This window comes from Gymnogyps californianus, unplaced genomic scaffold (assembly GCF_018139145.2).
Source record: "Gymnogyps californianus isolate 813 unplaced genomic scaffold, ASM1813914v2 HiC_scaffold_31, whole genome shotgun sequence".
In the NCBI taxonomy this organism is placed as follows: domain Eukaryota; kingdom Metazoa; phylum Chordata; class Aves; order Accipitriformes; family Cathartidae; genus Gymnogyps; species Gymnogyps californianus.
This window is the reverse complement of record NW_026114191.1, coordinates 104362-118555: the sequence shown is the minus strand read 5'-3', so window position 1 is coordinate 118555 and position 14194 is coordinate 104362. Positions and strand designations below refer to the sequence as shown.

The following is a 14194-nucleotide window of genomic DNA, read 5'->3' as shown; positions in this document are numbered from 1 at the left end:
GAGAGCCCAGCACTGAAAAGACCACGTCCTGATGCGGTCCATGTCCATGGCTCCAGAGAAGCAGCAGCCCTGACTCAAAGGCGGGAGAGAGGGAGTGCCCGCCAAGGCAGAAAGGGGCGGCTCTGAGGGCCACAGACTGTTGGTGACGTAACTCCTTCTGCATGCTGGGGCTGGTCGCCCACATCCAGAGAAGATTTGAAGGGATGGGAGCTCAAACCAAGGATTTTCTGCTGGCTTCTTTATTTATGCAAGGAGACTGCTTCCTTAGGTACATTAGGATACTTCCTCAGAAAAAAACATGTGGAACATCAAGAATTGGGAGGCATACTACTATTTATCTGCAATTTATATTATCACAGGTATAAAACCCAAATATAAAATAAAGAAAAGACCAAAAGATAGCCCTGACTTTTCTTGAGATACCCTGGGAGTCACGTAAAGATGATGGATTCCTTAATGACAAAGAAATAGTTTGTGTTCAAAGAGTTTCTTCAGAGCATCCTTGAGCTCCTTGTTCCTCATGCTGTAGATGAGGGGGTTCACTGCTGGAGGCACCACCGAATACAGAACAGTCACCACCAGATCCAGCCATGGGGAGGAGATGGAGGGGGGCTTCAGGTAGGCAAACATGCCAGTGCTGACAAACAGGGAGACGACAGCCAGGTGAGGGAGGCATGTGGAAAAGGCTTTGTGCCGTCCTTGCTCAGAAGGGATCCTCAGCACGGCCCTGAAGATCTGCACATAGGACAGCACAATGAAAACAAAACACCCAAATGCTAAACAAGCACTAACCACAAGAAGGCAAATTTCCTTGAGGTAGGCATTTGAGCAGGCGAGCTTGAGGATGTGGGGGATTTCACAGAAGAACTGGTCCACAGCATTGCCTTGGCAGAGTGGTAGGGAAAAAGTATTGGCAGTGTGCAGCACAGCATTGAGAAACCCACTGCCCCAGGCAGCTGCTGCCATGTGGACACAAGCTCTGCTGCCCAGGAGGGTCCCGTAGTGCAGGGGTTTGCAGATGGCAACGTAGCGGTCATAGGCCATGATGGTGAGGAGACAATACTCTGCTGAAATGAAAAAGACAAACAGAAAGACTTGGGCAGCACATCCTGCATAGGAGATGTCCCTGTTGTCCCAGAGGGAACTGGCCATGGCTTTGGGGAGAGTGGTGGAGATGGAGCCCAGGTCGAGGAGGGAGAGGTTGAGGAGGAAGAAGTACATGGGGGTGTGGAGGCGGTGGTCGCAGGTTACAGCGGTGATGATGAGGCCATTGCCCAGGAGGGCAGCCAGGTAGATGCCCAGCAAGAGCCAGAAGTGCAAGAGCTGCAGCTCCCGTGTGTCCGCGAATGCCAGGAGGAGGAACTCTGTGATGGAGTTGTTGTTGGGCATTTTCTTTTCATGGGCTTGTGGCACTGTGCAAGGAGGAGAAGACAGTGACACGTTAGAAATGACTTATCTGAAGAAAAGCCCATGCCATTTCTCACAGAAATCCCCCACCCTGAGCTGAATGAGAAATGAGCCGGCTCATTCCCCAACCCTAGCAACTGAATGACATGGTGCTTCACACTTTCCAATACAGCTTGGGCACCTAGTTGCCAGGAGCAACCCTCTGGGGTAGGACCCTCAGAGTCGGAGTCGGAAGAGAAGCTAACCCGCACCCTCACCCTAACACCAGGAGCAAGAGGATGACTGAGAGGTGGGGAAACAAGGAAGAATACCTCTATGGTCTGAAAAAACGAAGCAAGGAGAGGAAGGAAGACGGGCATGCAGAGAAGCCTTCTCCTTACCTAAATGTGCTGTCCACCTCCCAGACAGCGACAATGTAGGGCACTCGTTTCTAGCCTGTTTGTTGTAGATGAATTGTAGGACACAGGCATTTCTCCTAGAGTGGAGGTGCAGCTGCCAAGGAGTTGAGTCATGCCCTGGACCTGTGGCCTTGGGGATGAGGCTGTGCTGGGTGGGAGAGGAGATCAGGGGCTTGCTCTGGGGAGGCACTGCAGGGGATGGCAGGGAATTGTGCGAATCCCCCCTCCCACAGTCTTTCTGGCAGCAGCTGCCTCTCCCTGCCTGCCCATGTCTCTGCTGCTTGGAGCTGTCCCTGCCTGGAGCTGTTTCTCTGTCCCCAGGTCTCCTCCCTCTCAGTGCTCACAGAGCCCATCCCACCTGCTCTGTGCTCAGCTCGGCCCTGCAGACCCCTCCTGGCAGCAGGACACTGCCCAGGGACATCTCTGTGTGTGCAGAGGCAAAAGAGCAGCTCAGGTAAGTGCTAATGAGAACAGGGGTCCCTGTGCCTTCTCCAGAACACAGAAAGAAATTCCCATCCCCCACTGATGGCATCCCCCAACAGCAGAAAAGTCAATGCACAAACTGCTTCCCTTTCAGGAAAATGCTGCCTTGATGTCCTTCTTCCAAAGGACTCTCTGCCAATGTCGTGGGGGTGATCTGGAGCTGTGAGCAGCCCTGACCCATGCTACACCTTCTAGGCCTCTTGCTGGGAGTCACCCCTTCTACCCACAGCTTCTCCCCACAGCGCCTTGGGGAGCTCCCCGGGCAGGCTGAGTGCTGACCCTGGCAGGTGGCAGTGTCCCTGCCCCAGCACACAGCCCCCTCGGGTGCAGGGACCCTGCTCGGAAGGACAGCCCTGGGCACCCCTGCCTGCACACCGACCTTCACAATCTGCAGCTCTCCCCGAGAGAAGCAAGCTGTCATGCCCTCTCCCTCTGATGGTGCAGCAGGGAAGCCCTGCTCTGGAACTCCTCCTTCTTCCTCCACACCAGCCATGGGCTCTCCAGCTTTAGGAGATCCCTCCAGGAACTCCTGTGCATTGCCCTGCACCCAGTCACTTACTGTGTCCAGGGCTGTGAAGATTTCTCCTCCACTGAGCTCTCAGCATCCTCCCACTCCACACTGCCTTTAACCTCTCTCTGCCTCACTGCTCTCCCCTCGGTGCCTGCAGGCAGTGCCCTCAGCCCTGCTGCGCTTTGCAGAGGAGCTGCTCGTGGGCAGAGCTGTCTCTCGGCAGCGCTGCCCGCTTGCCATGAGCTCCCTCCATCCCAGCAGCCCGGCCCAGCTCAGCAGCAGAGAACCAGCCCAAGGCAGCACTTTCTCTGCCCCCTCGGGGCTCCCTCCAGGTGTCCCTGCAGCTCCAGGGGAACCTGCTGTGAAACACGCTGAAGGAATCCCTGATGTTCCCTCCCTCAGCTGGGGAGAGACACTTCTTCCCAGCAGTGGCATTTCACACAGCAGAAAAATAATGAGGCTTAAGAATGACATTTTCTTGTGCCGTCATTAGGCAGGACACACCAACATGGACAGGGAGTAATCTCTTGTGTCCCTCCTGCTGAGGGAAGGGATTCAGCTGAGTCAATCGAGGCACCTCATGCTGGGTCCGTAGTCCTGGGGCTAGAAGGGACCTTAGCTCCCTCCCATGCCTGCCACAAACCCACAGGAGGTGGGATTGCTCTTGCCTCACTTTGGCTGCGCACAAAATGGGCACCTGCATGGGAGCTCCTTGTCTCAGCTCCCATGGTAATTCCTGGAGATGGAGGCCAGCACTGAGGTGGTCAGATGCAAACACCTGGTGACATTTGAGCTGCCAGAGCTGGTCCAAGAGCCATGGAGGTAACTCCACGTTCTAATGGATCGGCTCTGAGAGACAGGGTGGTGTGTGGAGCTGCATTTCTGAGCGTGGGAGGCTTTGCTTTGGACAACTGAGATGACAGCAGATGCACATGTTTAGGACAACAGACTCTTTCTCTCTTTGTTATTTTCTGGGCAGCCTACACAGGGATTCAGCTGATCAAATGGACTCATGTACCACAGGGAGAGCAAAGTCTCTCTCTTTCTGATCTCCATCAGCTGTGCTGCCTACATCTATCCGACTATAATGACAGCTGTCTGGTTTCACCCCGACATTGCCGAACAGAATTCAGGACAGTTACTCAATTTAATGGCCAAAGAGAGGCCGGTAGTGTTATGTGAGGTGCCGAGGCTCTCACACACAGCTACATGCAGCTGGCAGGGACAGTACTGGTCCTTTACAGGAAAGCCGCCCCCCTTCAAAATGTGTGTCTATCACACACCCCAGACAGCACTGCAGACAGATTTGGAGCCTTTGTGCCAGCCACTGCTTGCCACCCCTGCCCTGCAGCAAGGTCTGTCCCTTCTCTCTCTGGCAGATGTAGGACAGGGCAGGAAGAGGAAGCACATCCCACTGGGGTCTCCACTCGTGTGCCTACACTCTCAAGCTGCTGGTTTGTCTCTCCACCAACCTTTCCTCACCCCCTTGATGCTACAGAACAGGAGGCTGAGGGGTGACCTCATTGCTCTCTGCAGCTTCCTGAGGAGGGGACGTGGAGAGGGAGGTGCTGATCTCTTCTCCCTGGGATCCAGGGACAGGACGCCTGGGAATGGTTCAAAGCTGCACCAGGAGAGGTTCAGGCTGGACATGCGGAAGCATTTCTTTCCCGAGAGAGTGGTCAAACCCTGGAACAGGCTTCCTCGAGAGGTGGTCGATGCCCCAAGCCTGGCAGTGTTTCAGAGGCATTTGGACAATGCCCTTAACAACATGCTTGAACTTTTGGTCAGCCCTGAAGTGGTCAGGCAGTTGGACTAGATGATCGTTGTAGGTCCCTTCCAACTGAAATAGCCTGTTCTATTCTATTCTTTCTATTCTATTCTATTCTATTCTATTCATCCAATGTTGTCCTGCCAGCTCAGGGTTTGAGCTTCCATCTGAACCCATAACATTTCAATTCACACTACCTTCATCTTCCTTCTGACACTGGCTGTTGTGTGACACGACTGTCCTGGTGCTCCAGGCAGGATGGGCAAATGTTTGATGCCTGAACTGGAACTTCTGCCCTTGCTGGAAATGCGAATGCAGCAGGCTCCAGCCAAGAGGCCCAACAAAGAAAACTTCCCAGAGGGCCAACTAAGGAAAACATCCCACAGGCTGTGGGACTTTCTCCTCAATGACAGAGAATTTGTGAGTCCAGATGATACAGCTTCACCTGTTTTTTCCTCTCTCTTTGTAACTTGTCTCTCAACATTTATGAATTTAAGCTGCTTTGCCACTTTGAAACTGTGTCTCTCTGAAAAACTAACCCTGCATGTTTTGGTTTTTTTTTTAAACCCAAATGAATATGCAGAATTGAAGTTGGTTTCCATATGTGGGACAGCTTTGCACAACATCTGCTCCAAGAGGGGAAATATCTCAGCCTGCCATGGGAAATGGGTGAAGCTGTGGGGGATAAATGTGTTTCCTGAGACGATATTTGATCTGCATACAATACTAAAAGGTGGTGAAGGTGAATGGGCATGAAAGCAACAGGAAAAGTGCCCATCCAGTGGAGCTCTGCAGAAGGAAGATGGAGCTGGACACAGCATGAGGTGACAGAAGTGGGATCAGCATGTAGAGAAGACTTTTCTAAGGAAGGCTGTGCAAGGGAGTACCCTGACTTCACCCAGCTAAAAAAATAGAGACCGGGCAGTGTGCTGAAGTGATGGGGAGAAGTGTCCTGGGGTAAAAGAGTGAGAATGGGAGAAGGTGGGAGAGATTTGGGCTGCAGAGGTTTGAGGTAGTCCTTTCAAGGTCTGAGCAGGCTGAGCTCTGGAGCCAAGGCAAAATGAACAAGTTGTCAGGATGTTTTGCAATTAGTGGTACTATCCTAGTACCAGTACCAGGACAGTGCTGTAAGGGAACTCTTTCTTCTTCTTGATGTCCATCAAGACTACAGCTCTTTAATTTCCTTCTCAACAGCCATTCTGTATTGAGGAAATTGCTCTAAGTTCTCAGTAGCTAGCCTCTGGCATGAAGTTCTTAGAACAGTGTTTTACCTCTCCCTGCTACCTCCTTCTTATCATTTAAAGCTTACACCTCTTAGACAGATCGGCCCCTAAATCATGCCTGTTCCATCTCTTTTCGCCCTCTTTTCATCAGGAGAGGAGGTGGAGTAGGGCACTTGTTTCATTTTTAGCCAAAGAAGGCCAAGGCACAGATCCCAGGTTAGTGCAAAGGAACAAAGAAAGGCAAAATGTTCATGTGGCATACAGATACACCAGCATACCTGCATTTCCAGGCTCTGAAGCCCTAACTCTGCAGCAGGGAGCCTGGAAGGTCTCAGCTCCTTCATCTGCCCTGCATTTCCGCATGTAAAATGAAACTAACCTAGTCAAAAAGTTGGTTTTGATTCTCTTCACAAACGAAAACTTCGCCTATGTCAGGAGATTGGCCCATACACCTAAAGAAGAATCACACTTGGCTGGAGAAAAAGCTGAGGTGTTGCCAGGAATGTCAGGAGGCATGGCATAGTGATTCCTGGGTTCATGGAGCTGGTCAAAGGCCTCGTCTCTGTTTCTGCAATGATGGCTTCAATGCCCGGCTCTTTGTAGGCTCTGTACATGGGTGCTGACATTTATTGAGCAACCTGCTCTGAAAGGATGCAACAGGGGAGGCTGTTATTTTTGGAGGGTAGAAGGACTGTAAAAGAGAAGAACCTGGCTTTGGGCAAATGAAAAGGGAAGCAAAGGATGTGGTGAGGGCTGTTTGGGGGCACCTGTGAGGCAGCCCTGTGCCTGCTGTGAATTCCTTCTGGGGTGAGGGAGAACCTGAGAGCTTTCCCTCATTTGAAAACATGAAGGGGAAGGAAAGAGAGCATCATTCAGGCTGGAAGGGAGCTCGGGAGGTGTCTCGACCAACCTCCTGCTCAAAGCAGGGTCAGACCAGATTACTCAGGGCTTCATGCAAACACCTCTGGATCACATTCCAGGATAGACACAGGGCACACTCCCTGGGAAAAAGCTTCCAGTGCTTGACTAGCCTCATGCTAGAAAAGTTTCTCCCTATATCTAGCCTTAGCGTCTCTTGTTTCAGCCATTGCCTCTTGTCCTTGTGTCACGGACATGAGCCTGACGCCGTCTGCCTGGGAACTGCGCAATGCTGCTGCATGTTCCCCTCAAGATCTTCTCTTCTCCAGGCTGAGCAAGACCAGCTCTCTAAGCTCTTCTCACAGTAACCTAAGTTCTCCCACCCTGATGGCCTCAGTGGCGCTACATTGAACTGGTTCCAGTTTATCAAGGTCCCTCTGGCATGGTGAGGTGTCAAAACCTAGGGAATGATTTTGGATACCATGTAAAAAGTGCTGAGCAGACCGGCTGTGCTCCTGCCCGCATAGCCCAAGATGCCGTTGGCCTTCTTTGCTGATGGCTCAGGTTTTACCTAAGGAAACGCAAGGACCACAAGAGCCTTTCCCACAGAGCTGCTACCGACCTGGGCTCTGTCATTGCAGGGTCTTAGTCCACCTCAAGGTCAGGATTTCTTGGCTATCATGAGGTTCCTCCTGGCTCCTCCCTCCAGTCGGTCATATCCTTTGGGATGGCAACCCTGCCCTCCAGTGCAGTTTCTGCTCTCCTCAATGTGATGGCTTCTACAAATGCAATGAAAACTCAACCTTTCCTCTCCTCTGGGTCATTCAAAACATGTGAACCAGGGCAGGCTGCAGGACAGACCCTTGCAGTTCCCTACTAGGTACAGGTCTCCAGGCAGAGTACCACGCTTTGACCACGTCCCCCTCTGCCCCACCATCCAGCTGGGTTTTTTACCCATCTCCTTATCCACCCATGCAGACCATAAGATCCTATCCTGGACACAAGTTGTGGGGGATGATGTTGAAAGCCTTGCTGATTTCCAGCTGAAAGACAATCACTGCTCCCCCACGTCCCCACCAGAAAGCAAAGAGGCTGGCCAGGCACAATCTCCCCTGGGTCAATCCAGTCACCTTCTCCTTCCGACACCCAGAAATGCCATCCAAGTGGACACGCTCTGGAGCACAGCCTTTCATTCCCCTGCTCATCCATTGGGCACTTCTGAAAGGTGCAGGCAATGTTTGGGTGTTGCCAGTCATCAGGGAGTCCCCCCCAGTCTCCATGACCTTTCAGTGATGGAGAGTGGCTCCCTGTGGCATCAGCCTGCTCTCTCAGCTTCCTTGGATGCTGCCCTCCTGTCCCATACACCGGTAAGGATTGCCTTTGCTCTAGGGACACCTAACTTGATCCCCAGCCACTGCTGGCTGTTCTCCTCCAGAGTCCTGCCTCGAGGCACAAAGGCCTGCGAGACCTTGCTGGTGACGACTGAGGCAATGAGGACATGGAGTAGCGCAGATCTATCTGCACCTGCTCTTTCTAAATTCAGCAGTGGCCACGCAGTATCTTGGTTTCTCTTTGAACCGTTGCTGAAGTAGCAAACACTCATTATGGTGCCCTTGAATTGCCTCACAGGTTTTACAGACTGATTTTTCTTTGGACTCTCGCTGTGCTTGGCGGATGCTGTCCTTGAAGACCAGCTGTACTAACCTCTGCCTCCACACCTTGGCAATGGATTCCATCAGGGTCACAGCTCTGTCTCTGACAGTAACGGCTCCAGCTCATCCTGTGTGTGCCCCTGGCTGAGGGCATTGCTGCACATCTGGCCTGAAGCAGCCCAGCTGTGGCACCAGGCAAGCTCTGACTTGCCAGAAGGAAAGCTGGCACCAAGTGTCCAAGAGCCCGTGCGGGCAAAGGCTTTGCTTCAGAGCAGAGACATGGCATGGACAAAAGAGAGCTGAATGTCTTTCTAGCCCTAGCACTACAAACCCACAATGATAGGCCTACATTCACTCCGCTGAAGACATCTCCTCCAGCTTGCAATAATAGATCCTATCCTGTCACCTTCCTGATGTCCTGCCTAAATATGGGACCAAACAAGTGATTCTCCTGCCCAACTCCTTTTCTGATAAGAGAAAACGACAGAGTTGGAAAGAAGTGTCTCTCCCCAGCTGAGGGAGGGAACATCAGGGATTCCTTCAGCCTGTTTCACAGCAGGTTCCCCCTGGAGCCCAGGGACACCTGGAGGGAGCCCAGAGCGGCAGAGCAAGTGGAGGAATGGAGGTTTCCAGAGGGCAACATTGACGCCTCCTGCAGATGCGCACACCCTGGTAGAGCAATTCCCGCTGCAGGAATCAGTCTGTCCAGGGTTTAGAGAGGGACAGTCAGTGATTCCTTCAGTCTGCCTCAAATTCTGTTCCCCAGGAGAGACCCTGCTGCCTTTCAGGAGCTGTCAGCCCTGGAGCCCAGGGACACCTCAAGGGATTTGAGGGTGGGGGGGTGAGGGTAGGAGGCAGAGAAAGTGCTGCCTTGGGCTGGTTCTCTGCTGCTGCGCTGGGCTGGGCTCCTGGGATGGAGGGAGCTCATGGCAAGCGGGCAGTGCTGCCGAGAGACAGCTCTGCCCACGAGCAGCTCCTCTGCAAAGCGCAGCAGGGCTGAGGGCACTGCCTGCAGGCACCGAGGGGAGAGCAGTGAGGCAGAGAGAGGTTAAAGGCAGTGTGGAGTGGGAGGATGCTGAGAGCTCAGTGGAGGAGAAATCTTCACAACCCTGGACACAGTAAGTGACTGGGTGCAGGGCAATGCACAGGAGTTCCTGGAGGGATCTGCTAAAGCTGGCAGAGGCCATGGCTGGTGTGGAGGAAGAAGGCTGAGTTCCAGAGCAGGGCTTCCCTGCTGCACCATCAGAGGGAGAGGGCATGACAGCTTGCTTCTCTCGGGGAGAGCTGCAGATTGTGAAGGTGGGTGTGCAGGCAGGGGTGCCCAGGGCTGTCCTTCCAAGCAGGGTCCCTGCACCCCAGGGGCTGTGTGCTGGGGCAGGGACTCTGCCGCCTGCCAGGGTCAGCACTCAGCCTGCCCGGGGAGCTCCCCACAGTGCTGTAGGGAGAAGCTGTGGGTGGAAGGAGCGACCCCTGTCAGGGCAGGGTCCTTCTGCTGTTGAGAGGGTGCTTCATGGGTCAGGGCTGCTCACAGCTCCAGCTTACCCCCGCGCATTTCCAGGGAACTTTCCAAGATGGAGTTCCCTGAAAGGGAAGGTGTCTCTCTTTTGAGGTTTCTCATCCTGGTTGGCTGGGTGGGCAGTGGGACATTTCCAAGGGGACTTTTCAATTGGAAGGTCAAAGGAGGGATTACTGTATGGCTAAGGAGTTTTCCTGAGGCTGTGTTTTCAGTTTCCAGCTCTGGGGGCTACAGACAGCACCAGCATCACCTCTCCACTCTCAGCTGGGTGTCTGTGACCTGCTTTGTAGCCGCTGCACACACGGAGAGGCTGCAGGGCAGAGCTGGGCACACAGGGGCTGAGATGGGGTCTCTGAGCACTGGCAGCGAAGAGATGTGGGGCCAGAGAAAGAGCTCCTGGCAGGCACAGCTGCAGGCAGCAGAGATGGGCAGGAAAGGAAGGAACTGCTAATGGAAACCCTGTTGCAGGGGAGATAGGGGCACCTCCCGGCCACCCCTGCACTGCAGATGCCTTCACTGAGACGCCTCCTTCACCTCTCCTCTCCCACCCAGCACAACCCTCAGCCCTCACGGCCATGGGGTCGAGGGTGGGAGTCCCCTCTCTGTCCAGCAGAGCAGCAGCAGAGGCGAAGGGCATCCCTCCTGCCGCGTGCCCGTTTCCCGCTGAGCAGCAGTCGGGCTGAGGGCAACTGTCCTGCATTACCGCTGTCTGGGAGGAGGCGTGCACAGGGGGGTCAGGGGAAGGCTTTCCCGAGTGCCCGGCTGCCTCTCCCCTTGCCTCTCTCAGCCAGACCCTCACTGTATGTTGCCTTCTTGCTCCACTTGCCTGCTCTAAAGTTCTCTTTTAGTGCTGTCAGAGTCCCTGGGGATGGGAGTTTCAGCTGCAGAGTCACACACTGGTCTTGTTTATCCGTTCATGCAGGTGTGTCCATGGGAACAAGTGTCCCAGCTTTCCTCTAACGTGTGGGCTGTGGGCAATGCAGTGTGTGGGGCTGGGGAATGAGTCTGTTTTCTCTTCCTGAGATGCCGACATTAGGACAATTGGCTCCCTCCTTGGGGTGTCCTTCCAAGCTGTGAGCTGCCCTCCGGGATGCAAACCTCTTCCACAGCCCCTTTGTGTTATCTGAAAGCCCCACAGAGAAATGCAGACGTACTCTGCCTGAGGGAATGCTGTTGGGCTGGTGAAATGAGGCATGTGTGTCCTTGGCTAGAAGGGGGGTGCTGAGACCTTGAGAAAGGGTGAGACATTTCGTGGTGTGTAGTGGATCCCTCTGCTGTCAGCAGTGCCTGGTGACTTTTCAGGGTAATAGAAGAGTTTGATTGCCCTCCACCTCGTGAAGGTGCGAGTCCAGGGCAGCTGGGAAGAAGACAGAGAGACAGACCAGCTCCCCTCACTCTGCACTAAGCCCCAGGCAATCCTCTTGCCTCGCAGGTCTCCTTCTGTTCTCCCTGGGGGCAGCAGAAATGTGGAGGCTTTCTGAGATCAAAGAACACTGCCCAGGTGAGATGGGGGCAGCTTTAAAAGACCCCAAACCTCTCCAACTGTCTTCTGCCATCCTGGTTCCTTAGCAGTGGGAGTGCAGATGCTGACAAGCTCTTCTGCGTTAGGAGTGGTTCCATCTGACACAGCTGACCACCAGGCCTGGCCCCTGCCCCCACCATTCCCATGACCCACTGCTGCAGAGCAGGGCTGACTCCTCGGCAGCCAGTGGGAAGAGGCCCTTGTTAGGGCACGCTCGGCCAGCACTAACCAGAGCTCCTGCACTGGAGCTGAAGGAAGGTCTGCTGGAAAAGGCAAAGTGGGTGTGCGTAGCAGGGGGAGGGTGTAGGAGAAGTGGTTGTGATTTTGCTCAGAGAAGTCTCCCCCAATTTGTCATTGACTCTTCCTCGAAGGTCAGGAACCCATGCACAGAGGCACCAAATGTTGAACGGCAGCTCCACAACTGAGTTCCTCCTCCTGGCATTCGCAGAGACACGGGAGCTGCAGCTCCTGCACTTCTGGCTCTTGCTGGGCATCTACCTGGCTGCCCTCCTGGGCAACGGCCTCATCATCACCACCATAGCCTGCGACCACCGCCTCCACACTCCCATGTACTTCTTCCTCCTCAACCTCTCCCTCCTCGACCTGGGCTCCATCTCCACCACTCTCCCCAAAGCCATGGCCAATTCCCTGTGGGACACCAGGGCCATCTCCTACTTGGGATGTGCTGCCCAGGTCTTTTTCTTTCTCTTCTTGATTGTAGGGGAGTATTGTCTCCTCACCGTCATGGCCTATGACCGCTACGTTGCCATCTGCAAACCCCTGCACTACGGGACCCTCCTGGGCAGCAGAGCTTGTGTCCACATGGCAGCAGCTGCCTGGGGCAGTGGGTTTCTCCATGCTGTGCTGCACACAGCCAATACATTTTCCCTACCTCTCTGCCAAGGCAATGTCCTGCACCAGTTCTTTTGTGAAATCCCCCACATCCTCAAGCTCGCCTGCTCACACTCCTACCTCAGGGAAATTCGCCTTGTTGTGGTTAGTGTCTGTTTACTTTTGGGTGTTTTGTTTTCATTGTGCTGTCCTATGTGCAGATCTTCAGGGCCGTGCTGAGGATCCCCTCTGAGCAGGGACAGCACAAAGCCTTTTCCACGTGCGTCCCTCACCTGGCTGTCGTCTCCCTGTTTGTCAGCACTGCCATCTTTGCCCACCTGAAGCCCCCCTCCATCTCCTCCCCATCCCTGGACCTGGTGGTGACTGTTCTGTATTCGGTGGTGCCTCCAGCAGTGAACCCCCTCATCTACAGCATGAGGAACCAGGAGCTCAAGGATGCCCTCCGGAAACTGGCCGAATGGACGCTGTTTCACTGACAATAACCTGCCTCCCCTGCTCTGCGCATTTCCCTGAGGCCAAGAGCCTGCTTTTTTCTCTTGTCATAATCGTACCTATAGATAATGTTCTGGGCTTCTACTACTTGTCTTGAGGTTTGATCCAGTTGTTCCTGACCCTTGTACAACACCGGATCAGATGTGGCCTGTCCAATAGCAGCTCTTCAATAAAAGGGCATCTCCCACGTGCAGTGCCTGAAGGCTGAGCTCTTCCTCCAAAGGTGCTGCCACTAAAATGTCCACGGAATGGTCTTTTAAAGAGTTTTGTCTCCTTGTGTTCTCCCTGTGATTGGGGTTAAGCTCACGGTACCATGGGGTTCCATTGAACTGAACGTTGTGGTTTTAAAGGCTCTCTTTGTGGTGTCCAGTGGCAGTGGAGATGGGGCATGGGCTCCCAATTCCCTCCTCAGGCTGCTTCACGTATGACAGGACTGATGGCACATACAAAAATGAATGTGGAGGGATGGGGAGAGGATGGGGACTTGCCATGTGCCTTGGGCTGGGAGGGAATAAAGCCTCAGAAGGTGAAACACCCTCCAAGGTGATGTCCCCCAAAAGTAAAGCACTGAATCGAGGTACGCCCAAAGAAGGACTCTGAAGTGGCATGGGAGTGAGGGGGGAGCACCCAGAGCTCTGCAGCACCCTGGGGTGGGCAGTGTGGTGGGGCCAGGGCAGAGTGGGCTGCTGGGCTTGGCTGGGCTGGGCAGAATGCAGGGGAGATGGGGAGAGCTGGGGAGGGGCTGGGCTGGGCAGGAAAGTGTCTGGCAGAGGAAAACACCCGTGGAGAACTCAGCTGTGTGAGCGTGCAAAGTGAGGGCAGGGTGCTCACAGTGCAGAGCCAGGCCTCATGGTGAAGGAAGCAGGCACCAGAAGAGAGGGGTCCGGTCTGTGCCTGTTCCCTGGACACCCCAGGGAAGCTGTCCCACAGCAATTTTCCCTGACCACCCCACACACCGGCCATTTCCAGCTCTGGCCATACACCCCAGCCCTGAGGAGGGACCTTTGCTGCATGGACAGCCCTGTTCTCCTCTGGGGCTCTCTGATACCCAGCTCCACTGCCATTAGTAATAAAAAGAAAACCAGTTTCCTACTGACACTCATTACAAACCAAGTCCCAGAGCTCTTGCCACTGCTGGTCTCTCAGCCAAGCCCGTTCTCAGACACCTCCAGCTAGATCAGGTGCTCACGGCCGTGTCGTGACATGTATCGAAAATCTCCATTGTTTGAGCTCCCACCAAGTGGCCTGGGTCCTTGCTCCGGTGTGGGGCTCTGAGGGATTTCTCAAAAACTCAGCTCTCTCAGCCTCCCTTGGCCATAATGTGCTCCAGGCCCCAACCATCCTTCTGGCCTCTGCAGGACTCGCGCCACTCTGTCAGGGTCTTCCTTGTGCTGGGGAGCCCCAGATTGCATGCAGCAGGCCTGATGCGCTCCTGTGCTGGGGTAACTTGGAGCAGCAGCCACCCAGCCACCCAGCTGCTCCCTCACTCTCCCTCCTCAAAACGACAGCACA

At 54.2% G+C, this 14194-nt stretch overlaps 1 protein-coding gene and 1 pseudogene across 1 annotated transcript; one reads left to right on the top strand and one right to left on the bottom strand.

Moving 5' to 3' along the window:
* Positions 1–453: 453 nt before the first annotated feature.
* LOC127028255 (olfactory receptor 14A16-like) lies at positions 454–1404 on the bottom strand. The gene has a single exon (XM_050913992.1). The coding sequence runs from the start codon at positions 1387–1389 to the stop codon at positions 454–456; it is 936 nt and encodes a 311-aa protein (XP_050769949.1). The 5' UTR covers positions 1390–1404.
* Positions 1405–11737: 10333 nt separating this feature from the next.
* Positions 11738–12666, top strand: LOC127028333 (olfactory receptor 14J1-like; annotated as a pseudogene).
* The last annotated feature ends 1528 nt before the right edge of the window (positions 12667–14194 follow it).

Bases quoted from the DNA above. Each gene is read 5' to 3' on its own strand.
- LOC127028255 (XM_050913992.1), bottom strand. From the start codon at position 1,389: ATGCCCAACAACAACTCCATCACAGAGTTCCTCCTCCTGGCATTCGCG.